The sequence below is a fragment of the Podarcis erhardii genome (genome assembly GCF_964252035.2).
Source record: "Podarcis erhardii genome assembly, chromosome: 5".
Lineage (NCBI taxonomy): Eukaryota > Metazoa > Chordata > Lepidosauria > Squamata > Lacertidae > Podarcis > Podarcis erhardii.
The window spans coordinates 85,929,129-85,956,272 of NC_138509.1; the positions used below are offsets into that span (position 1 = coordinate 85,929,129).

The 27,144-nt window shown below is 42.1% G+C and overlaps 1 protein-coding gene across 1 annotated transcript; it reads left to right on the forward strand.

Annotated features, from left to right (window-relative positions):
• Positions 1-269: 269 nt before the first annotated feature.
• SKIL (SKI like proto-oncogene) lies at positions 270-26,517 on the forward strand. The gene is made up of 7 exons (XM_081862433.1): positions 270-497; positions 4,722-6,505; positions 12,266-12,363; positions 16,331-16,578; positions 16,692-16,930; positions 21,408-21,632; positions 25,932-26,517. Exons 2-7 carry the CDS (start codon positions 5,411-5,413, stop codon positions 26,091-26,093), a joined length of 2,067 nt encoding a protein of 688 aa, XP_081718559.1. The 5' UTR covers positions 270-497; positions 4,722-5,410; the 3' UTR covers positions 26,094-26,517.
• Positions 26,518-27,144: the final 627 nt, after the last annotated feature.

The window sequence follows — 27,144 nt, forward strand, 5'->3', positions numbered from 1 at the left end:
CTGTGTTTATATTCTGGGGGGTGGGTGGCCTGGTGGGAAGAGGCGGACACCAGCGGAGCGGGAACAGCTCTATAAATTCCGCGGTTAGTAGGAGGACGCGGCGGCGGCGGCGCAGACGGGCTGGCTTTCTCCCAGGCAAACAGAGAGGGAAGGGAAAGTATTGCCTCACGCGCTCTTTCCCTCACACACACACGCAGCGCCAGCCAGCAGCTGGCCCAGACAGTGGGCGGGGCTTGGCGGGGCGCGCGCTCCTGGAGGGTTCGTGCCCGCGCGCCGCCGCCGCCGCCGCCGCCTCCGTCTCAGTCACGGTGGTTTTTCCACCATCGCCGCCGCCGCCGCCTCCTCCTCCCTCCTCCTCCTCCTCCTCCTCTGTCTCCGCAGTGAGGTCACGGGTGGGCGGCGCGTCAGCGGCTTCTGCTCCTCTGTCGGGGGCAGCCCGGCTGTGAGGTATGGACGGTGAAGCGGGGGGAAAGGACGCTCGCTTCCCTCGGAAGAAGGTGAGGCAGGCCGGCCGGCCGGCGGGACCCTCGGGGGGGGGGGGAGGAGGAAGAGAAGCGGGGCAGGGGGAGTTGGGCGTGTGGGGGGGGGGAGAGAGACGAGGGTGTATGTATTGGGGGGGGGGGGCTCCGTGTTTATACTGAGGCAATGGTGGGGGGGGGGGAGAGAGAAAGGGATGGTCCCAGGGAGGAAGGGGGATGGGGGAGGGGAATGGAGTGGGGTTAGCCGAGAACAGTTGCAGGGTGTGTGTGTGTGTGTGTGTGTGTGTGTATTGCAAATGGGGTGCCGGGGGGGGGAAGACTCGCCTCCTGTCCGGATGGGGGATGGGAAATAGGCTTCCTTTTTGGAGGTGGGGGTAATTATTACTTAGTGTCGTGTGTGACTTTCGGGGAAGGATCGCTTTCTTGATAGGGATCGGACTAACCAACCTCCCTCCAAAGAGGGGGGGGGGGGAAAGAAAGGATTTCCTTAAACATTTTTATTTATTTAATGCACTAAACTAGACAAATATGCACGAGTGGGGTGGGTGGAGGGAGGTTGTTCTGGAGAGCAACGTCGGCCTGGGAAGGGAAGCTGTGGCGTCGTGGGCTGGGGGGGGGAGGTTGGGGGAGGACAGAGAGAGAAGGGGCGATACGGCTGCAGGGGGGGGGGAGGAGGTGAAAATCTGAGGGCGTCTTTGGAGAGACTCTTTGCAGACACTCCGCCCCACACGGCCTAACCTTCCCTCCCCCCCCCCCGTCGCCTCTCTGCTAGCTAGACTTAACCTTCCTCGCCGCCTGTCGGGGGAGGAGCGTCTGCAGCAGCAGGTTAAGTCTGATGCCAGAAGGGAAAGGAGTTTAGTTCAGGGCAGGGCGGGGAAATTCCACGAGAAGAAGAAGAAGAGGAGGAGTTGGGGTTGGGGTTCTGGGGCTGGAGGTGTGGAAGGAGATTCCTAGTAGAAGGCGGTGGGGGGGGAACCGGGGGTGGGGGCAGGTCAGCAGCAGCAGCTTCTACCAGGAATGATTCAGCGCAGGATGGGGGGGGGCTGGGGGGTGGAGGGCCGCTTTTGTCGGGGTTTGCAAGCAAAGGCACACATGCATTGGCTGTGGGAATGTTAAGTCATTGCTTTAGGATGTTTCATGAGAACAGAAGTGTTTGTGGACAAGGAGTTTCCAGACTATAAGGTACTGAGTGAGTGGCTTTCAAAGATTTCCAGCTGCAGGGAACCTTTTCCACACAGACCAACTTGTCTGCTGAGGAACCCCTTGCTCACCTGCTCTGGAATGCCTGCATATTGCGGAGGATTCTGGGAAATGTTCTAGGGTGTGCACACTGTTCCTGCAATCTAGTGGGCCTCCCCGTTGCTCAGTGTAAACTAAAAAGAGTGGATCTTACAATAGACAGGTCCAGTTTGCAAAGGCAGGGTGGTGGAAAGTACTGAGTGAACTTTCAAGGAAGCTTGTTTACCATATTCTCATTAAGGACGCCCTTATACCTTTCTAAGGAATCCTCTGAAGCAGTTTAAAAATGGAGGCTAGTAGCCTTTTCTGTAGTGGCTCCCTGTTTGTGGAATGTTCTCAGGGAGGTTCGCCTGGCACCTTCATTATACACCTTTAGGCGCCAGATGAAACCGTTCCTCTTCAACCAGGCTTTGAGCTGACTAACATCCTATATCATTCTTGTATTTTTATGCTGTGAACTGCCCTGAGATCTACGAATGAAGGGTGGTATGCAAATTTAAATAATAATAATAATACAGGTATTTATATATTTGAGTGTTTATTCAGGAGGTGGCTTACTGTGGATGGGTGTATAAGAATTACAGTGGTATCTTGGGTTACAGACGCTTCAGATTACAGACGCTTCAGGTTACAGACTCCACTAACCTAGAAATAGTACCTCGGGTTAAGAACTTTGCTTCAGGATGAGAACAGAAATCTCGTGGCGGCAGTGGGAGGCCCCATTAGCTAAAGTGGTCCCTTAGGTTAAGAACAGTTTCAGGTTAAGAACGGACCTCCAGAACGAATTAAGTTCTTAACCCGAGGTACCACTGTATTGCAAAAAGACGGGAGAAGAAATTCTGCTAGATTTTGCATGTCTTTGGGAGGGTAGAATAAAGGGAATCTTAGGTGGATATTAGTAAGGTTAATGGTTCTTTGTGACATCTTGAATGATTTTTAGGGGAAAGACTTTCTCTGTGATTTTTTTTTTTTTTTTGTAGGGCTAGGTTTGGATGGAGTGTGGTAATTTGACAAAAAGTTACTCTGGGAAGTGGGAAGCTCTGATTGTCTTTGGGGTAAAATAAATCATGTAATTGTGGTATGTGTGTTGAGGAAGTCTGGAGAAAGACTATTTTGAAAGCATATACATTTAGACATGGGAGAAGTGAGCTGATGTTAGGGAGTGAAGAACTCCTGTGCTAAATGTTTCCTGTCCCACCCCCCACAAAAAATGCTGAGTATTAACCAAAAACTAGAAGGGAAGGGTATAGGCAGTTCATGCGTTGAAAGGGAAAATACATTATGTTGGAGTTGCTTTGTCTGAAGCAATAGTAGTGTTGTCATTCTTCATTATTGCATGAGAAACATAAGTTCCAAATGTAAAATGTGTATGGTTGCAGTGCAATTATTTGTGTTTTATATACCAGTTTCAAAAGGCTAAAGGGAACTTTGATTTTCCTAGGACTTCTGCTGTAGATTCTGAATTTACCAAGTATGAGAGAGAAGTGCTCCTTTTTTCAATCCTACAAATTCCAAGAGTATTTTATTTTACTTAACCATGCAATAATTTGTTTCCAAACAATTATTGTTTTCTCATCACCCCTGTATTTCTAAGTAGCCTATATTGTGTAGATTCACTGTGTGATGAAAGTGAGAGGAGTTAGGTCCTGGTGATGGGGGTTGGAGACAGCAGAGATAACAAATATGTGAATTGGGAGGGGGTGAGAAATGCATTACAAAGAGAGAGAGAGATTTATGGGGAAATGTTGGAGAATTCTGAGACCAGGAAATAGCAATTGGGGCAAGAGGAGAAGGGAACAAAGCTGGTGGGAGAGAAACTAACACTTGCCTCCCCTATGTTGTTCCATTCCCCTTCAAAATAGGTTATGGGGTAAATACTGAGTGGAATGTGAGTAAAGCGAACAGAATATGTAGGGGAGGAGAGGAGAAGTCAAGTGGAATGTCTGCTTTGCTTACATCCTGCCTAGCTAACTTCAGGACCTGTATTATATGCAGGACAGGCTGTCATTTCATAATATGTCTAAACAGTTAATACATTAAAATGGAGGGGGTGGATAAGATATCAGGAGTGCACATGTCTGTATTGTTGAATATGCACAGGTGAATAAATGGGGAACAGGGAGAGGAAATACAAAGATGTGTGCCGGAAGAAAATATGCCTCCTTCCCCCACAAGTAGGGCTAGGCAGCTTTTGGAAACCCTGAGCTGTTCAAGGCTGTATAGGTCAAAACCAGCACTTTGAATTGGGCCTGGGAACTAATCGGCAGTCAGGATTGGTGGGTCAGAATGTAATATGCTCAAACCATCTTGCCCCAGTGTGCAACCTGGCCACCAATTCCTGCACTAGTTGGAAGTTTCCGAACTGTCTTCAGAGGCAGCCCTATGTATAACACATCACAGTAATCTAAGCTAAAGGTTACCAGAGCATAGACAACAATGGTTAGCTAGAGGTGTGGATAGGAGTGCAGCTGGGCCACCTGCCAAAGCTGATAGAAGGGCTCTACACCACGGAGGCCACCTGAGCCTCAAGTGACAGTAAAGGATCCAGAAGTACCTCAAACTGCATACCTGCTACTTCTGAGGCAATGCAACCCCTCCAAGAGCAGGCAACCTCCCATCCATCCAGTCTAGGGAACTGCCCTAGATCTGGATTGAGCTTCAGTTTGTTGGCTGTCATCCAGTCCATTACCAAGGCAAGATCTTGAGAGATCATGGATTTCTTGTGAATAGTTTTGGTTCTAAGGGAAAATACGCATAGCAATCTCTTTTATTTGGCTATTCTTGATTAAGTGTCTGAAAGTAGTGCCCAGAATATTTTAACAAGATAAAGCTTCCGTAACTCAAGCTTGCACTCTCACTAATCAAAATACGTTACTTCAGGAAACACTATTGCTGTGTTAAGTGTGCATATTTAAAATATATGAATTTAATTTGAAACTGTTTGATTGCTTTGGTACATTTCTGATTATAAAATACCTGTCTGTTTTTCTATCCCTCATTCAGATTTTGTGAAAGGATGAACCCAAGAAATCAATTTTGCTGATGGCTGGGAGCTAATTTTCATTATTCGCAATGGTCGCCTATATACATATAGTTACAAACAACAATCTAGGATCCGCTTCCACTCGGGTGTTTATTGGTGAATTAACACTGAGACTGATGGAACTGGAAAACTTGGTTGGACAGTAAATCCAAAACCTTGCCTATGATAGTGCAAATAACAAGATTTGATACATAAAGCTCCCCCTCTTATAGAAGTGTAGGTTTGAAAGCAGCACATCTCAGACTGTGAGAACTTCTGTGTTCTGATGGAAGAGCCTGTAGACATTGAAATCTCCTTCAAAGCTTAACTTTGTACTAAATCACAGTTTTCTATTGGATCAAAATCACTGGATCAGTTTCAAGACCAGTGACTTGAAGATTTGAGGAAAACCTTTTTATATGTGCATTGGGTTGTTCGTTTTATATTTAGTTAGAGAAAAAGTATTTTTGAATGACATATTTCTAGGCGATTCCTTAACTTCAAAGGCTGTGATTTTAAATGCAGAGTGTTGAACTTTGCATTTACCTACTTTGGTGTCTTATTTAATTAAAAGCAGCCATACTGGTTGAGCAGCTGAGACAACCAGGAATTGAGATTTGAAAGACCTGCCAGTGATCAAACTTCAGAGTCACCTCTCTAAAGTTTAGCTATGGAAGCTGTACAGACAAACTTTCCCCGTGTTTGTCAGTCAAAGCAAAAGGGGACTGCAGCAGAAGAAGAGGACAGCCCTCCAGCAAAAAAAGCAATGACAGAAATGCATGTAAAACAAACTGTGGTAAATAAATTGTCAACAATAAAGAAGGAACATTTGGATGAATGTGAAGAAAACTTTATGGAGGACAGAGAGGAAGATGCCAAACCAAACACTGCTGCAGCATCTGAGCCCTTGAACTTAAATCCAGGGCTGAAACATACACTGGCACAATTCCACTTAAGTAGCCAGAGTTCGCTGGGAGGACCAGCAGCATTTTCTGCTCGCCATTCTCAAGAAAGCACGTCTTCTGTCTTTGTACCTCTCCCATCGCCTCAGATCCTTCCTGGTCCACTGCTTGTTCCTTCCGACAGCTCTACAGAGCTGACACAGACTTTATTGGAAGGGGAGTCTATATCTTGTTTTAACGTTGGAGGGGAACAGAGACTTTGCCTGCCTCAAGTCTTGAATTCTGTGCTCCGTGACTTTTCTTTACAGCAAATTAACACAGTGTGCGATGAACTTTACATCTATTGCTCTAGGTGCACTTCAGACCAGCTTCACATTTTAAAGGTTTTGGGAATCCTTCCGTTTAATGCCCCGTCTTGTGGGCTGATCACACTGACTGATGCTCAGAGACTATGCAATGCATTGCTGCGCCCTCGCACTTTCCCTCAAAATGGCAGCCTGCTTCACGCAAAGAATTCACTGGCCCAGCTAAAAGAGACAGGCGGTGCCTTTGAAGTAGAGCATGAATGCTTGGGAAAGTGTCAGGGTTTATTTGCTCCACAGTTTTATCTGCAGCCAGATTCGCCATGTATCCAGTGTTTAGAGTGCTATTCGATGTTTTCTCCCCAAACATTTGTGATGCATTCTCATCGAGCTCCTGACAAGAGGACCTGCCACTGGGGCTTTGAGTCAGCTAAATGGCATTGCTATCTTCATATTAACAAAAAATATTTAGGCAAGCCAGAAGAGAGAAATATGAAGCGTCTCTTGGAAGAAATGAAAGAAAAATTCAGTATGAAAAATCAGAAAATAATCCAGGCTAAAGTAAGTTTATTTATAGTTGTAAAATATTTGCATTTAATTAACATTTTAAATTTCATTAATAGTATTCTAAATATGTGTTTCCTAAATGTAAATTGGACCCTTTAAATTTTTGAAAAACTTAAGTTGTTATCAGGAAGTGTTATCATGGCAAATATAACAAAATAACACTTCAGTGTTTTAAAACCCAGGGATATTAGATAAGCTAACAAGTTTTGAATTTTACTTCTTGCTTCCTAACTGACTTAAGTGCATGGAACATCAATTAACATTGATGTACAGACTTGCCTGTTTGATTTTACTTCACACACACGCATGCATCCTTGTTATAAATAGCTTGGCACCAGGCAATGATAAATTAACCATGGAGCACTGTCCATTCTACAAAATACGAGTTATTGTCTTTTTCATTAGGTGTTATATGTTGTAAACTGTTCCACAGTTAAATATGGCTAAAGAAAATAGTTAGAGGTCATTGTGATTTATTTTAAAAGAGCACCAAAAGAATACAGATAACGAGACCCACAGATATCTTTTATGCTGGAGCATAGTGTTTAAATATCTATAATTATCTTTTCCATTCTTGATTATTATTGTGTCTACTTTTAAAATCCTAGAAACACCTCGTGTTTTCTGCCTTCTAAATAGAAAAATGTTGTTTGTTTTAATTCAGAGATGTGAATACCTGGATAAATTTTATATATAAGTAGCCTTTAGGAGTTTTTTTGTTGTCCGTACTATATACTGTGTCTTTCATAACACATCAAAGAAACTACAAATGCACAAACATACAAAGCCCCCTTGTATCATCTGCCTTGCCTGACAGAGGTTCCCCAATGTTTCAGCCTTTTCCTAGCATGTGTTGCTTGATTTCATCTAAGCTGGCTTGGAAATAGTATGAATTGAACTTGAGACCTTCTGCATGCAAATTGTGAGCTCTATCATTGAACTATGGTTCCACTCTAAAAACTCAGCAAAGCTTATTTTGATGGGTGGAGGTTGTCAGAAACTGAGAGCCAGCAAGAAGCACCAAGAGACTCTTTTTAAGCCAGTGTAGATGAGAGGATGGGAAATAGGGGCTAGCTGTGGCTCTCCAGGGTTCAGGCAAGGGTCTCTGACAGACCTACCTGGAGATATGGGGGATTGAACTTGGGACCCTCTGCATGCAAAGCAAATGCTCTACCACTGAGTGATGGCCTTTATTGAGAGTGACTCAGGATCAGTCCCTGGAATCTCCAATTAATAGTCTTGGATAGCAAGCTGGGGAAAAACCCTGCAGAGATGTTGCCAGACAGACCAGATGGTAATGGGCTAAAAGAGTCAGTAGTTTAATTTGGTTATAAGGCATCTTCATATGTTTACGTGGCCCCATCTGATGAAGGCAGCAAGCCTCATCCACAAAGTGCGATGCAGTCATTTCAAAATGCAGTTTGGGCATATCTGTAGCCATTTCAGCCTCATGCTTACATGCCTAAGAATTCTCAAGAGGAGGCATATTAAGATGGGTGGAATCGTTGCGTGTATCTTTATAAGGGTAGTGGCAAGCTGTAACTCAATTCCTTCATGGAGAGCAATTGCTATACTGGTGGATGCACATGTTGTTGTTGTTGTTTAGTCGTTTAGTCTTGTCCGACTCTTCGTGACCCCATGGACCAGAGCACGCCAGGCACTCCTGTCTTCCACTGCCTCCCGCAGATTGGTCAGACTCATGTTTGTAGCTTCGAGAACAGTGTCCAACCATCTCGTCCTTTCTCGTCCCCTTCTCCTTGTGCCCTCAATCTTTCCCAACATCAGGGTCTTTTCCAGAGAGTCTTCTCTTCTCATGAGGTGGCCAAAGTATTGGAGCCTCAGCTTCACAATCTGTCCTTCCAGTGAGCACTCAGGGCTGATTTCCTTCAGAATGGAGAGGTTTGATCTTCTTGCAGTCCATGGGACTCTCAAGAGTCTCCTCCAGCACAGTACCTACATTGAACTTTCCATATCTGTAAATTTCAAATGTCCATGATATGTACCAAAAAACCCCACACACTCCCCCCCCCCATTATGCTTGATGGGAAAGCAGGAGGTGGGAACTCAGAATTCATAACTAGCAAAAGCTTAACTAGCAACAAATGAAACAGCACTAACTTACTCCATCTAAAAGACCAGGTTTTCTAGAGGCGAAACTTAGGAGAGGGGAAAAAGCTAATCGCTACCCTTTCCATTTATTGCTTTTCCAATAGTCATAGTAAATAGATAAAAGTTGTAGGATTTTGGTGGATCAACTTCTGTTCATGGATGAGTATATAAATCAGTCCATTTAATCATAGGCAAGCTTCTTCATTTTTCTTATGCTGTCTGCCTGTTGGGAGAAGTGGAGGGTAAGTAAAATAAAGTAGCGAGAAGTACAGTTCATGTGAGGTTTTGCCTAGAGGCGTCGTCTCAGCCATGAATTGTCCATTGACTGGCAATAATACAGCTCTAAATGAATGTTGGACCACAGATGGGTGATTGGGAGCTTACTTGTTCTAGGTACACAGGCCAAGAAGATACTGAACTTGTTATGGCAACAGAAACTATAAATTTCCCAGCTTAATCAGGTTTATATGATCATTAAAGATGTAGCAAGTGTGCTGCTATTCATTAAATGACAACACAGCTTAAGGTATGGTAACTCATTAGACAATATTTTGGCTTACCTTAAAAGAAAATGATTGATACATTGTGTCTCAAGGCTTATAAACAACCTCATTATCGTTTTGTTGCATTCTTGCAATATGGCTAATGAAGGGCTATGTATTACCAAAATATTGTGCTGCATTTACATATTGCTGTATAAATACAGATGACCTTTCCATGAGCCTTCACAATATGAGTTTTAATGAGTGATTTGTGCGAGAGGGAGAATTTAAATAAGGACACGACGACTGCTATGAAGACTATGGTTTTGTTGATGTGCCAATGTGAGACTCCTCATACATAATAGGCCAGGGCTGTCTCGTGGATAGAATATTAAATTACAGTTTCAGGGAATTATATTCTCATCTCATGTGTAGAATAGTGCTTGTTTGGTAATGGGTGATTACCTAAAATATGGAAGAAGCGTAGAGCTAAGGACCTCTCTATCAGTATTCTACACTCAACACCATTCCTTATAATAACACGCATGTTCACCTACCTACCATCCTCCCTTCCTGCTGGAGGCAGGGTGTTAGCATGTTTGTAGTTGAGCAACTATGCATTTGCATGAAGAAACAGAAGGGACCGCACTGATCTTTATGTGTATTGAACATATTTCTGAACATCATTCCAAATCCCTTTTCTTTTCCTAGTGGGAGGAAAGAAATATATAAAGAAAGCTGGTTACATCTGAGTTGTGGTGATTCCCCCTCTTTATTTCTAGAGGAACTATTGCTGTTGGGTTTGGGCAAGTTATCTGTAAAATGCAGGACAATTAACATTATCCCAGGAGTAATTGTGCATCTGGGTAAGAATGATACAACTATATCCTCTCCTTTAGCTTAACAGAATGTAAAATGCTACTTAAAGCTTTTATAAGGAGAATTTATATGGGTGAGAATAGGAACATCCTTATCCAGCATTAACAGAAATTCTAGAAACACTCTGCTGCTTCAGCAGTGCTTCTAACACTTCTGAGATGTGAAAAGCAAAGTAGCAAAAGAATAGTTAAGATGCAGTGATTCTGGGGATCTTCACATTTTGATGAGAAAAAAAAGGGGTGGAGGAGGGGTAGAGGAATGCCCTTCCGCTAATATGAACTACACCTAGCTGGCTTTGGCTGACACCCCCCTCCCAAGGACTCTAAATATATTGTAAGTGCTGAAAATGCAAGAATCAGAGAAGCAGTGCTGCATAAGAATTACTCAGGAGGGTAGGGGGAAATTCAAGACTTGCCCTTATTAAAAAAAAACGTTACTGTTGAAACTTTTAGTCCAATCCTTTTAAAAACATAATGGTGTGATAAATTTTTATTTGACTCTCATAATAGGTTTGCATGTTTTTAATTAATTATGATTTGGGGAAGGTTGAAAAGCGAACTAAGTACAGTATCCAAAGCCATACTGCAAGGTGTTGTTGGCTTCAAGTGCAGAGTTGTTAAAAGGATTGGCATTATCTATGGAGCTGAGATGTTCCATCATTTTTTAGTAACCTCATGATGGATATCGTGTCCTCCTTGTGACACAATTTGGGAGAAACAAATGTTTTTGAAGGCAAGTTCTTATGATTAGGAACTCCAGCTGTTTTTAGTTCCTCTGATGCACATATACATCTCCATGTGTCTTGTGAAAATAGTGTTTTGTCTCCTCCACATAAAGCATATGAAATGACTCATCGTGGTTTAGCACATACATGAAATGTACAAAGGGGAAGAAAAAGATCTGCCTCCAGATGCAAGCACTTTGATGCAAGCACTGAAACAGATTTGCCCCGGGGAGGATCCCTGTCTTGAAGTTTCACCATCTGTGATCTAAACACAAACATACTAAAACTCTTGTTTCTGTTCTCTGCTTCTCAGTTTCACTATGAATGCTCTCTGCAAAGTTGGTTCTTGGAACAAATTTGCTTTTTAATTTCACAGTATAACTGAGTGGTGAGTAATGAGTAGCCAAAGCACACGCTGGCCCTCAGGTATTCTCAGAAGCGGTTTTTTAAGAACTCAGATTTATGCTTTGTTAGCTGGGATAGAACAACGAAAAGGCAAGGTCATGGGCTAATGGTAAAACTGAATTAATTCTACATCTCTGAAATTCTCACTCTTAACAATTTGCAGTTATCACACAAATCGAGATGCTATTTCACATGCAGTAGTGCTTTCCATTTAGGCTTTTCGTCCCATTTGAAGTGGCCCAATTTATCCTAATACAACACTTGCTACAGAAGAAACATTGTTTGATGTATACATGTGAAACACATTTTGAAGTGGCAAAGCCATGTGGCTTTTGCAGACAAGGTTTGCATCTAGACTTCTGCCAGCTCCTCCTTGTTACTTTTTTCTATAAAAAAATCTACCTGACTAATTTGCTTTCTGATTAAAAGAAAGAGGCTGAAGCCAGTAACTAGGCTTCCTGATCTGAGATTTTTCAGTTGTTATTCTACGGGTGCTCCTTCACTGGGGGAAGAACAACATTGTTTGTTCATTCTCCGCAGTCATGTCCTATACTTGCTGAACCTTCAGAAATGAAAGTTGAAATTCTCAAGGTTCTTTTAAGCTGTCATATTTGAAATAAGTATTTTATCTGGCCATGGAAACCCTAGCTCCTTTCCCATCTTTATCCATTATGAAGGTTTCATACTGATACACATTGCTATGACGATGGTATTAAGAACCTTGAATTAAAATCCCACATGCTGCCATTGACGCAATATATGAATATTTCTGAAGCATGTACTTTGATCAAAAGAAGCACAGGATCACTTTTGGTCACTCATGGGAGGCTTTCAAGCCCACCCCATGCCAGTATGGGAGCATTGTCCAGAGCAGGGTCCTATGTGTGGCATAGTATATTTATTGTAGTAAAAAAGCTGGAAGATGACCAGTTTTCAAGAAAGCTGCTAATTCTTTCATCTGTAATTGGAATGGGGAAAACTGAGGTAATCTTGCTTTTCTACTGTTGCTTCTGTTTTGTTGCCTTGTAATTTCTCCTGCCTAATTAGATGACATTGGAGAAATAATTGTAAATCAGTTCCTCCAGATCATAACTCTCACAACTGGAATGTTGTATCATAAAACATAAATGCGGATATTTTTTTTCCCCTCCTCAGGCAGATTCTCAGTATAACCTAGAATTTCAACAATGGTATCCAGTTGTAAAGCAGGAAGCAGATTCCGTTAATCAGCCGCACTCATTCATGCATCCCAGGTAAACATCCTTTTGTTTATCAAGAATATAAGCAGTGAATGCACAACTTGAAGTTTAGAGGTGTAGTCCATATTTTGCGCAAGGATAAGTGAACGTTCTAGAGTTTGGTCACATATGTAACATGTGTCTTAAGAAATTATTTCTTAAGAAATAATTATAGGCCTCCGGAGCCAGGGATGTGGAGGCTGTGATTCCCCATATATTGTTGGATTCTATCTCCCTTCAGAACGATAAGTATCCTGGCCTCAGCCAGGAATTACAGAATTTGTAATCCAAAAGCATATGGAGGGCCAGATATACCCCATTCTGCTCTAGACCAATCTAGAGCTGAACTTTGGTATTATGGGCCACTTCTTCCAAAGCAGTTTCTACTCTTTTTTCCCCTTCTCCTTTTGGTACACTCACTGCAGTTGCTGTTTTACAACTCTTGATTTCTTTGTAAAACTGAGCTTTTGTGCAAGAGTGATATTTACCTGACTTGTATAAGTTTTGTGCAAGATTCATAGAGGTCTTGTGCAAAAGCACCTTATTAACAAACATATATCAATAGAGCCCAGTGTATGTACTGCAGACTCCAAGGTAATCTGTCGCATGTACTCTGTGGCATTCCTGAGAGAACAGTTCCTTTGCACCAGGTTGCTGACATTTGTTTGTGACTTCAGCATGGGCAATCAATGGAAATGGTCATACTCAATTGTGAAGTTTCAGCCACCAGAAACAAAACAGCTAGCTTGTGTGATCAGGTAAGGAGCAAATGAAAGTAGGGTGTGGCAATAAAGGCCACACACCCAAATGTCATCTCATGGGACAAACAGCCCACCCCCCAAAATTTGTTAATGACCTTCCACATCCAGCTGTTATTTTATATATTGCATCTTCCACATTAAGGTGAAATCCAGAATAAATGCAAACAATTAATAATAATCAGCTGGCATTTTGGTGATGTCTTGTGAGTATGGTGAAAAACATCTGTGCCTAAGCAGCGCTGATTCTGCAATAAATGCCTGTCTGGGACCACCTTCATTCTTTTCCTCCAGAGACTTAAACCAGCTGCTAAGTGAAGACCTGCTTGAACACTTAAGGTGCATATGTAGGGAAAATTACTACATAGTTGCTTGAGTGACTGAAGTTGGCTGGCCGGAATATGGGCCTTTTAAGCTTTGTCAAGCGGATGTTGAAAGGAGGAGGCCCAGGAAGTGGATTCTTTGTTCCTTGCTCCTTCCATCTTTTGGGACCAGACCAGTGCAAGTGTAACAGCACTTTCACTGTTCTCTCGGAACCTGTTGTGTCTCCTGGCTCTTCTATCCCAGCTCTTCAGCCCTTCAGTTACCTGCACCTTTTGCTTTAGAGCTTTCTTTTTACTATGCTATGGACTTACCCCTGCAAGCAATCCAGTTCTGCCCCACTCACATTTTTCTCCAAGCTGAGCTCTTCCCACTTACCTGCAAGGTTGATTACCCTGCTTGTAGTTGACACAGATTTCTCTGTTGCCTCTCTCTTAGACTTGCCGGCATATACAATTTAGGCTAATGTAAAGCTGGATGTGTTACAGCAGCAAGTACCAATGTAGTTAGGAAGCAGATTCCTAAAGCGGATGGCGGTGAGGGGTGATTTGTATCTGCCTGTCAAGGAGCTGCTTTTCTCAGGCTAGATTTGGTCCAGAGTTAATTGGGCATATATTGTTGCACTGGGTATGTGTGTGGGTGCGTACAATAGCAACTTCAGTCTATATTCAAAAGTTGTTTTAACATTAAATTGCTGTATGGGAGACTCCACTTGCGCTGTATAGTTGTCCGTCAGTCTCACAAATTAAATGCAGCTGTCTTTCAACCATGTGAAGAGTTGACACGCTTCACAGCTCACGGAAACCATGGGAAGTTCTGCTCTGCTGATGACATGTCTGTATAATGCTGATGTAGCAGTTGAATTATCACATGCGCCGTTCCTCAGCTAATTTCACAAACAGAGCACATTGCTTCATTATGGTCACATATCTACCAGCCAAACAGATTCCCTCTGTCCCAGGTATTCGTAATAGCTTTCAAAATGTATCTGGCTTCCATCCCCAAAAGAGAATTTCTTTAAAACATTTTTTTTATTGCACATTATTATTTCAGATTTCTACAGCATAACACAAATGGAAAAAACAGGAAAATGGAAGAGAAAACATTAAAACAAGCTTAGTCAGTACAGCATGAAGCTGTTAATCTCAGGGTCATGGGTTCAAGCCTTGCAGGGTCTTGGGCTCGATGGCCCTCATATTCCCTTCCAACTATGCAATTCTATGATTCTGTGACTAAAATTTGCTTAGCTAATTGTGTTCTTTGCACCTTCCTTTTCTAAATAGCGGTATGAATTCCCGCGTAGTTGATATTGGGAATAAAATATTATTTAAACTGCATAGGAAATAAGAGTAGTTGAGCCTGCGACACTGCACTTTTGAAAGTATGCTTTTAGGATTTATATGCTGCTGTTAGTGTTCAAAGCACTTCCATGTACACAGGATTGCCGAGGTAGTGTACAAGAACCTGCAGAACACGATGGTGGTGTTATCAATTTCTATAGTGCAAATTTTGGAGAGTGGGACGGATGTGATGAATAGAGGCTTGGACTAGGACCTCCAGCTGTTTTTGAACTACAATTCCCATCATCCCTGACCACTGGTATTGCTAGCTAGGGATGATGGGAGTTGTAGTCCAAAAACAGCTGGAGGCCCAAGGTTGGGAAACACTGGACTAGGTTATATGAAGAGTCATCTGCTACAGTATGAGATTACCTGAACTCTTCATTATTCATCAGTGGCCCTCATCTGAGGGTTACACCACTTCCTGAAGTTCAATGGATAGTGAAGGCCATATTTAGCATGCCCTCCTTAGAGGATTTCTCCTGGTGCCAGCTCTGATGTCTGGGCAAATACAAATGCCAAGCAGTGAAAGGACATTTCAGCATGTTCTGTAACTGGCTTTTGGTTGGGGTTTTATGCTGGACATCTTTTATGCCTGCTACACATAGAATTTTTTTTCATTTCCACTTGAGAATTATTTTATTATTTTCATCTCCATGAATTGTCTTCCACCATGGGAATCTTATACTAAAGGGTGGTCTTTCTTTAAATGTATTAAGACTGTCTACGAAGCTGATGACAGCTGTTTAGATGCTGCGGTGCAGCTTCTTTACACTATATAATTTTCCTATATGTGCCTCCACTTCAATCTGAGAACACAGGCATTTATTATCTGCTCTGTAGCAATTTGCTTGCAGATGAAGTTTTTGGGAGCAGAAACACTGGTGCAGCCATTCCCACATAAGAAACTATGCGGTCCTCAGGTAAATAAGCAAAAACTTAAAATGGTAGGATTCCTTTGTTAGTTAATAAGGGAAGGAACTGGTTTTACTAGGAATTAATCTGCTCTGCCTTTAAACTAACTCACAGCTGTAACCCTGTTGATATTCATCTGTGGGAAAAGCGAAGTTGCTCCATTACTATAATGTGGTTTATTTATGCAATATGAGTGGCATCTTCTGCACAATTTGAGCACTCATAGTTTTGTGTAATATACAGTTAAATCTATGTGATAAAGCAATAGCCTAAAAGCATTATGCAAATTTTCAAGAGTACAGAGTTGAATAAGGTGAGGTACGGTGGTAATACACAAAAACTAACACTTTCTCTTTATTCATCCTTGTCAATGAGACATTCATATCTCATGATAGCAACTAGTTGATTTGGTTTCCGCCTGGCTTTCCTTAGTTGATTTGTTTTTTATCCTGTTAAACTAAACAATGAATATGCACAACTGCTTTAAAACAGATTTCCATTTTAAATCTGTTCTGGTGTAACCAAAGCCAAATTAATTCATGTTCCCAGGTTTTAAAACCTAAGATGTAATAATAATTCATGCTTGGTTCAAATTCAGTTGATTAATTTTTTTAAATTAATTCTGCATTTTTATTTTTTTGTTTCCAGCTACTACTTCTATATGTGTGATAAAATGGTTGCTCCCAATGTCTCCCTTACCTCTTCTGTGCCACAATGTAAAGAAGCTACTAAAACCGCAGAGAAGATTTCAGAGGTAATTAAATCTCTACCGGGACAGTCAGTGAAGCAACACAGCGGTGGCAAACGTAAAAAAGCCATTTTCTTTCAGGATCTTTCTCTTGAAGTACAAGAGAAAGTTGATTTGAAACTTAGTACAGAAGTGTGTGCTAATTCAGGTGAGTAGGAAAAAGAAACATCTTTCTGTACACTTGCATCTTGTAACGTGCAGCTGCTTTCCAGTGTAGCATTTCAACAATCATTACTTTTCCTACCTTTTTGACTCCTATAGAGCGGCCTGTATCCATTAAACCTGCAAGCAGAAGGAAAGCTGAACTGATCTCTTCCAAAGTGACTACAGAAGACGTAGTAGAAGTAATCAGCAGTGCACAAACTTCATCTCAGACTCTTCCACGTGATACTGGCTGTGATGATGACAAAGGGAAAATGATGGAAGATGTAATGAAAACCTATATAAAACAGCAAGAAAAGCTACATACAATTTTGCAAAAGAAGCAGCATCTTCAGATGGTATGGCATGTATTTGATTTAGCTTTGTTCTGTCTTCTGAAACCTGCTTGTTGCATAACTTTTTGTAGTGGTTTTAAATCTTGATTACCGGGAAGTGTTAACTACAATAATTTCAAGTCACATTAACTTAATATACTATAAACTAATATAATCCTGAAATTGCTGACTTGGCTGCCAAACCTCAGGTGTTACTGGAATAATCTTTAGAATCTAAAGTCACCACCTGGATATGCTTTTTTATTACAGTGGTGCCTCGCAAGACGAAATTAATCCGTTCCGTGAGGCTCTTCGTATAGCGTTTTTTTCGTCTTGCGAAGCAAGCCCATTGACAGCTTAGCGGATTAGCGCTATTAGCGGTTTAGCGGCTCTTAGCAGATCAGCTGATAAGCGGCTTATCAGCGGATCAGCTGATAAGCGGCTTAGCGGTTTAGGAAAAGGGGGGGAGGGGAAAAAACCCGCAGGAACTCGCAAGACATTTCGTCTTGCGAAGCAAGCCCATAGGGAAATTCGTTTTGCGAAGCGCCTCCAAAACAGAAAACCCTTTCGTCTAGCGGGTTTTCCGTCTTGCGAGGCGTTCGTCTTGCGGGGCACCACTGTATTGTATGCTAAAATGCCATGACTACATAATTATAAATTCTTACATTGTAGACTGTGTGTCTGCACTGGAGGAAGTGCTCTGGAAATATTCTGTCCAGAGGTTCCTTACACAAAATGCAAAGGATTGGAAGTCCGGAATAGGGATACTTGAGATAGCATTAGACACAAAACTGAGGGTGTAGATAGCCACTAAGAATTGCCTATAGGGAATTAAGTAGGGAGTTCTACAACACTGATTGCCACACCTCCCCTTTTCTACCTCTAGGCCACAAATCACTGGCAACAACTAGCATAGGCTCCTGTAAATTGATATTGGTGATTAATTTTGTGGATTAAATTACAAGACTGATTTAACCACCGCCAGTACAATTTTGGCTTGAATATGGGAGAAAGGGAATCATTTAGTATATACAAAAATCTGTCTGAAGCCGTATGGAACAATCCTTCAGCATTCCATATAGTAAGGTAAAGAAACCCCGGACCATTAGGTCCAGTCGTGACTGATTCTGGGGTTGTGGCGCTCATCTCGCTTTATTGGCGGAGGGTGCTGGCGTACAGCTTCCTGGTCATGTGGCCAGCATGACTAAGCATCTTCTGGCGAACCAGAGAAGCGCACGGAAACGCCGTTTACCTTCCCACCGGAGCGGGAAGCACTTTGAAAAAGCACTTTGACGTGCTTTCGAACTGCTAGGTTGGCAGGAGCAGGGACCAAGCAATGGGAGCTCACCCCATTGCGGGGATTTGAACCACCGACCTTCTGATCAGCAAATCCTAGGCTCTGTGGTTTAACCCACACCACCACCCGCGTCCCCATTCCATATAGTACTCTGCTGCTATAGAATAGGGCTGTGCATCTGGTTCCAGACAAAACCTGGATCCTGAACTGAACCAAGTTTGATGTGACCTTATTCGAGATTTATCTAAAGTGGGTTGAGGGAGCTCCAGATCACCTCAGGTCAGGTCTACCTGGAGCAAACCATAGCTATCAAAGGGGTGTGGGGTGTGGGGGGAGAAGGAGATTATGGAGGCATTGCCTCTTTCTCACCACTACCAACCACATGTTTAATTAGGGTTTTAAATCCTAATTTTTAATTAGGGGCTGTGCAAGACACCTCATTGCACCTCAGACCCAGACTGGGGCCTGATCAAGATTTCTGAATTAGGAGTGCCTTGCTGAAGCCTACTGTTTAACACTTGGCTCCAGTATTGTGCAGAAAATGTGAATCAAGTAGACTTTAGGTGTTTACACAATCTTATGCTTATGTGTAACATTAGCATGTTAAATAAGCATGAAATTCACTCTGCTGCAAAGGATTAAGGGCTTAATTAGTGTGATTATCTTTGTACCAGCTCTCTGCCAGCTTTTCTATTTACTTATGGTATGAAACCATAACACAAGAGCCCTTCTGTGGTTTGAGGGTCTATTAATGATTCTTGCTTGCGTTGTTTAAAAGTGTTAAGTATTTCTAGATTGGTGTACACTGCCCTTTGACAGTGTGAGACTTCACTCAGATAAGAGTAAATATGATCAGTGTAAGTTTGAAAGGCATATGCTAAACTCCTGATTCTGCAGTGCGCCCTGAGTAAGTAGCAAGAGCTGCATAACAAGTGGAGATATCAAATTGAATCATGTAGCCTGTGAGCCAGAGAAGCATGAACAAAAATTTGGGTGCACTGTTGGATACTTCATATCCCCCCTTAAACATTCATGCAGTTCAGGGGTCGGCAACCTAAGTCCCATGTGCCACAAGCAGCCCATGGGGGTTGTTTGACCAGCCCATGAGCCTCCTCCGAACTGAGCCGCCTGCTCGGCGAATCCCCGTGTGCTGCGCTAAACCGGTGCAGCACAGCACGGGGACTCGCTTCTGCGGCACCGGAAATCGCGTCTGTGCATGTGCAGATGCCAGAAATCGCATCTGCGCAGACGCTGGCAATCGCAGGCGTGCTCTGCTGGAGTGAACCGGCCCAGGCAAGGCAAACCTTGCCGACCCCGATGTAGTTGCTGGCTAGATGTAAATATGCCTGCTAGATTCCATCAGTTAGTGGTGTGCAGTTCCTTCAGGCACATACAGTATGTCTCTCCTTGAAGCTGATATAATTTTATTATTTGTATCCTGCCCATCTGACTGGGTTGCCCATGCCACTCTGGGTGGCAAAATCATAATAAAGCACTAAACATTAAAAAACAACCTTTCCCATCCCAATATTTGGTTTCAAAATTGAAGGTAGCTTAAAGGAAATATATAGTGATGGCACTAAATAACATTAGGCTTTGAGAACATTTTAAAGGGTTTGAATGAGAGCACAAAGCGTAGCTGGGTAAAGTGTCAAGAAAGTAAAAGACGATTGTGAGGAGAGACTGAGAGAAGCCCGAACTCTACAATTCTATGATTCTCTGCTTTAGCTGAGATTCCTGCATTGCAGGGGGTTGAACTAGATGACCTTTGGGATCCCCTCCAACTCTGCAATTCTATGAAAACAGCTGTTCCAGTGTTAATGTGGATCATCTTGGGTTTTACAGACATACTGAAAAATAGCTAAAGAAACATTATTGGGTTTTGTAGGCGTACTGGAAAATAGTTACAGAAACATACTATTTGTAAATTGGAGTGGTCAGACATGAATTTCTTCAATGAGGCAATGAAAACAACAACGGTGCCAAGCTCATTCTTTTTTCAGTGTTCCTGTTTCATACAGTGGTGCCTCGCAAGACGAAATTAATCCGTTCCGTGAGGCTCTTCATATAGCGGTTTTTTCGTCTTGTGAAGCAAGCCCATTGACAGTTTAGTGGATTAGCGCTATTAGCGGTTTAGCGGCTTTTAGCGGATCAGCTGATAAGCAGCTTAGCGGCTTAGGAAAAGGGGGGGGGGACCCGCTGGAACTCGCAAGACATTTCGTCTTGCGAAGCAAGCCCATAGGGAAATTCGTTTTGCGAAGCGCCTCCAAAACGGAAAACCCATTCGTCTAGCGGGTTTTCCGTCTTGCGAGGCGTTCGTCTTGCGGGGCACCACTGTATACATAACACCAGGGATTTGAAGGGCTGACTCAGGTTACTCAAATTTTACTGTAACGCCGCTAAACTGGTTTTAGTTCACTAGCTGTCAGGTTCACGAACATGATGTGCAAGCTTGTAATAGGTAATACAGTGGTACCTCTGGTTGCGAACGAGATCCGTTCCAGAGGCCCGTTCGCAACATGAAAAGCCTGCAACCTGAAGCGCCGTATCTGTGCAGGTGTTCAGCGTGATTTGGTGCTTCTGCGCATGTGCGAAGCGTGATTTAGCACTTCTCCTCATGCGCAAGCAGCAAAACCTGGAAGTAACCCTTTCCGGTACTTCCGGGTTGCCATGGGACGCAACCTGAAAAAACATATCATGAAGCAAACGTAACATGAGGTATGACTGTAGAGCATGTGTGCAAACTTATTGAAATAGTCTGTATTGATGAACAAAGTTACTGCATACCAAGTCAAGACTGTTGGTCCACCTTGCACAGTATTGCAGCTCTCTAAAGAGTTTCATACAGGAGCGAGTCTTTCCAACCCTTACCAGGAGATGCTGTGGATTGAAGCTGGAACATTTTGCATGCAAAGTACATGCTTTTCCATTGAGCCTACAGTATGATTTTTGCATACATCAAACTGAATCTAGTTTTTATGGACTGTAGAAGCCAAACATAGTTATATATATTTTTGTAAGAAAAGCTGCCAAGAACATGAAATTTATCCATTCTCTGGTTTCAAATAAGTGCCACAAAACTTGAAGCTATATTCTGCATAACAAAAATGACAAGTGACCGTAGAAGTTTGCAATATAGAAATAAATGCTTTGTGCTTTTGTGGTGTTGCTAACACTCTGTAATTCTGGTCATTTTCTTCACAGGAAGTAGAAATGTTAAGTAGTTCAAAAGCCATGAAGGAGTTAACAGAAGAGCAGCAGAATTTGCAAAAAGAACTTGAATCTTTGCAGACTGAGCATGCTCAAAGAATGCAAGAGTTTTATGTTGAGCAAAGGGACTTGGAGAAGAAGTTAGAGCAGGTAATAAAGCAAAAATGTACCTGCGATTCTAACTTGGAAAAGGACAAAGAAGCAGAATATGCAGCTCAGGTGAGCACAAAACATTAGTTTAACCTGGTTGTTGTAGGTCTTCGCTTGTTAATTACCTATGAAATTGCTGCTGGAGCATAGCAAATAGCAGAAAATACTTTATATTGCAAAGGCATGTAAAACTTGTAACAGATACAGAAATTATGCATTTAAAGCCATAAATAAATACAGTGGGTTTGGGCCAATACACCCTCTATAGACAGTTTTAAATATACCCACACACCCTCTATAGACAGTTTTAAAGAAGATGGTTTAATGTATGATGATGATGATGCCTGACTTAAATTTTTGATGCAAGTTTGGTATGTCTCCTAAATTCTTGTTTAAAAATTATCCTCTCTGATTATAGAATGGGTTTTATTAAGCATTTGGTATCACCACTGGAACCACAAATATCAGCATGCTTTAAAAGACTGGCATGTGTTGAGTATGGTTGATTTTCTGTACCAAGCAGGGCCTGTAAAAAGTATTCCTTATATAGTTTTTATGTTAAATTCATTTTTCAGTTCCAGTCAATACACTGATCTATTTTTGTGCCTTAGTTCTATTATGGATTAATTTAAGCTTTTTCAGTTTTATTAACTAGGTATGTCTCTCTTCCCCTTCTTCCCCCATATATCTTTTATCTTCTTAATAAATGGACTAAAGCCCTTATTAGAGATGCTAGTGAGTTGGCTCTACCACAGTCAGCTGACTAATCCAAAAGAACCATAGTTTTGATATATTTAAGGCAGGGGATTTTACTTTTCCACTGAATTGTGGCTTGAGGCTTATACCTTTGGGTGTCATGAGTAGTATTCCCTTGAGTGTACCGACTGGCAGATTACAATGAGTTTACAATTCCTCTAGATCTAAGATATCAATTACAATCCAATAATAGCCTCATTATAACAATACCAATTTATAATACAATTATTAATACCAGTCGTTCAAATTCCATATTATATAATTTAGATAAAGTGCCCCCCCACTTGCTGGATTTGATAATTTTCTATATTTCTGCATGCCAAAATCTTACTAATTTCCATTACATTCTGGTCATAATAATAATCCCTTATACAACAACTGCAATATTAATAACGTCTTCTAGTGTTGACACATTAAATGATTTATAAAACTACAAGTGAGGAACTCAAACTATATGCTTGTTCTTCCTGTGTATGGCAATTATTCTGTCTGTGGTATTTCTTCCTGTCCTTGTAAGATGCTATGTCTTTCTTTACCCCGGTTGTTGCTGTTATTCGTCATGCCTTGGTTGGAGCTGATATCTCATTGTTCCAGAAGTTTATCCATAGCTCTGTCCCGTGCGTCATTGCTTTGCAACTTTTTGCAGCTGCAAAAGACACTATGTCCCAGTAAATAACCTGTTTTCACCATTTTTCCTCTCCGCCTGGGAAGAAGAGCGGTCTGTCGAACTGCAGATGACTCAGTAAAGAACCTTATCAGTTCTTTGGCAGTTCACAGACTCCTTCGTCCTTCCTTCCAACTGAAGATAAATGAGCAATCATACTTCCAATTAAATTAAATCCCGAGTCCTCTTAGTGTTATTCAGTTCACTTCATAAATAATAACAGACGGGGAAGAGTCAGCTCTAAGTTTCCATTGTAAACCTTTTGCAAAATAGAGCTTCCTTCCCTTTTCCCTTTTTTTACACACAGTTCCGTTTGATGTTATATTCCATATTTATAATCCAATTTCTTCCATCCCTGCTTGTACAACTATAATTTGAACTAACATTCAGAGGAGAGTTGCTGAATCATAAATGTAGAGAAGAAAACTTTAAAGAAACCATAGGCTCCCCTCCCCCCACCATCTTTTGCACCAAATTAAGTCTTATCTCAGGTTCAGACCTTAAAGTCCTTGCAGTTGGTTAGTTCCACAGTTTGTGATCTCATCTCTTCTAGTACTCACCTGTACTTTAGTCCAATTAAGCTCTAATTAACAGGAGAAGCTCTGCTTCTTAATGGTGCTATTGGAGGGTTTTTGGCAGGTGAAGTGCTTTTGCACTCAGAGCCTCCCTGCCCCTCTCATTCCATGCCGGAGCGAGAGTCAGTACTGCAAGTGAAGCCTGTTCTCCGCCCCCATCCCTGGGGGGAATTTGCAATGAAAATTACCCTCAATCCTTTGCCAACAATCTCCCATTATCATGGGGCTGCCTCCATTAAGGCAGAGAGGAACTGGAAGCCCAGATCTAAGACATCCTTGGGGCATTAGTTCTGAAGAGAAAATTAGAATGATATCTGACAGGGGAAACTAGAGTTAGGCCTTCCCCTCTTTTCTTATTTGAATGGGAATCAAGTCCATACTTCTTTAGTTAGGATAACAACAATAATGGATTGTTATCCTAGTTTGTATCCTAGCATCGTAGCGTTAACCCCAAAGGTTATCAAGCCGAATTTCCCCTCGTAAACAAGCTTGCAAATGTTCTTACTAGCCTTGTAGGAGGCCAGGAGCTGGTGTTTCTGTGCTGGTTGAAGAAGGGAAGACCCATATCCCATTGTTGTCATGGAAACACAAGATGCTAGGCTAGTGTAAAGAAAAATCTTCCGTCAAATGGCCCAGCAGAGGAGGATCAGAACCTGAAGGGGGGAAAATGGTTTCCTTTCCTCCACAGCCAACTTGGAAACCAAGCAGATTGCTAGAGGAGGAATGGAGACATCCATCCCTCTTGCCTCCCCTCTCACACACCTGTGTTGAATCTATGCATGGAATTCCCAATCAACTATTGCCTCTGGATTGAATCATTAAATGCAAGACTGACTTAATGATGGAGCTGTTCTTGTATAAACACTCCAGTTCTCATTAAAGGTTATACAGTGTTACCCTGGTTGTCGAACTTAATCCGTTCCAGGTGTCTGTTTGACCCCGGAACCATTCGAAAACCAAGGTGTGGTTTCCGATTGGCTGCAGGAGCTTCCTGCACTCGATCAGAAGCCACGTCGGACATTTGGCTTTCGAAAAACATTTGCAAACCGGAACACTCATTTCCAGGTTTGTGGCATTTTGGGGCTGATTTGTTCAACAATCAAGATACCACTGTACGTAGTAGAAAAGGTCACAATTTTTCCTGCACTCCACCACATGGGTAGCTTAAGCAATCTGAACCATACATGAATTGGCCCTATATACCACTTATTTTACTTCAGAGTAAGTGTATGTAAGATCCCATCATTAGATTGTAAATCATTTGTTAGGAACACTTTCTAGTATGCTGGTAGTAAAGAAACCCTGTTACATTTGTGCTGAAATGTAAAATTTATACTAAAGCTCTCCACTAGATGGCTTCTATAGCTCACTAATTCCAGAGAAATCTTGGTCTACATATTTCTGTTTAGTAAATTGGCTTATGTGTGTCATGAGGAATGCATTTCCCAGAGGACAGAATGGCCCGGTTCATAATGTTGAACTCTGGTTTAATGTGAATGAGTAATGTGCTGGTGCGTGCTTCTTGAAATTCTCCATTTTGGTCCTACCTCACTTTTGGTCACAACAAACCACAAACCTTGACTTCTTGTGACATCTGAACTTAGAACTGTGGTTTATGTCCAGACTAGCCATGACTAGTAGCCAAGGTTAGCTCTTGGTTTACTGCTTCTTTGTTTGGGGAAAACAAACCATGAGCTGGATTCAGGCGACACGAGAAGTCATGACTTGCGGTTTGTTGCTCCCGGTGTGGTGTGGGGAAGAAGCAAGGCGGGAATCTTTGAACTGACTACGCCAGCACCCTGCTTGTTTGCATTAAATCGTAATTAAACATGAACTGTGGTTTAATTTTGATTACAGTCATTGTTGCCTTAGGTCAAATTATGGCCTCGCACAGGCCAGCATATTACCAAGGTCCGCTCCTGCACACACATGCGTGTGTATTTTTGCCTTTTGCTAAGTTGCTTTGAAGGAAGGGTGAGATACAAGTCAAATAAATAAATAGACAGACAGACAGACAGACAGACAGAAATGTCATGCTGATTATTATGCACTGAATACTCTGCATGTCCTGTTTTGCTGCTTGTGGCCTCCCCTTTGCTGTCACCCCACCTCTGCACCTCTCTTAACTGCATTGCGTGGTGAGATTTTGCTGGAAACTAGTGCTGCTGGTGGCTAATTGGAGGCGAGTTGGGGACTGCCGCTTGGCTTCCACTTTTTGAAGCAGGCACCACACATTGCCGCATCAGTGGGCTCGAGTCTGTACATACCTTACTTAATGTTGTTTCAGAAACAACTGTGTGGTTTCTAGAGTTGCATGGATGGGGGTACATTAAGAAGTTTTAAAACCTTTTCTCTCCTTTTAAAAATGTGCAGCTGGCAGAGCTAAGGCAGAGGCTGGATCATGCTGAGGCCGATCGACAGGAGCTTCAAGATGAACTGAGACAGGAACGAGAAGCGAGGCAAAAGTTGGAGATGATGATCAAGGAATTAAAACTTCAGATTCAGAAGTCTTCAAAAAACGGCAAAGGGAAATGAAAGTGCCAACGAGATTGTATCTGCACTTTCTCAGCAGGGCTAATAAATGTCCTGCCAAGGGGAAGTCAAGCCATGGATCAGCGAAGGTATTGGGACAATCATGGGGAACTTTTCCTATGTGAACAGAGCATCAATGGAGTAGGAGTTGTTGCAATTCCCAATCATTTCAATGACGTTTTGCACAAGAGAAGTTCCCAGTAGATTGTGTCCGATTTATGCATTTAAATCTGTAATGATACACCTTTGTAAAACTTCCAGACTGACAAAATCTGTATTTATGTTGCTTTCTTCCCTTCTTTTTTTTAATGGTTTTGAGCAGTGTTGAAACCGCTGGTTGTATCCAGCACTGCTATTCTGCTTGCAAAGCAGACTTCCACTTGTACAGTGGAACTTCCTCCTCTTCTTTTCTCCCCATAACCCACTTGTAGGTTGGGGGAGCTTCCAGAGCAGATTTTGGGGGACAGGCAAGGAGAGGAAGAGGAAGCATTGGATACAACCCGTAGTGTTTTACACTCCTCAGTGTGACTTTCTTTTACAAGCTGTTTCGAGGGCTCTGTATACTTTTTACTAAATGCAGCTTTGGTTTCTTTCAAAATATGCAGGAGCTGCATATTTGCTTTCTATTGCATGCAGTCCATTTTCATAAAATGGTTTTTATAGTTCCAAGAATCTAAAGCAGAAAGAAGAGATTGTAGAGAATTTGCTGCCATGCATTGTTCTAGCCTGATACTTCATTTTGATTATTAAAGCTGGATTGAGAACTGCTAACTGGTAATTATTCAACAGCAAACATTTTTCAAAATGCAGATTTCCACACAGTTAACTGTCCGTTATTAACTGTTAAAATGCCAAATGCCAATTCTTTCAGTACCCTGCTGAATGCTATTATGAAAAGGAGTTGCTGAAGTAGAAACTGAGATATTTTATTTTCAAAACTTCCTATTCACTCTCAGCTTCTTTGGGTAACTCTTCAAGCAATGATGACAGAAAATTTCACTTTTGATACAGTTCTTTGAGGATTCCCAAACACTTTTGGAAGTTTGAAAATGTC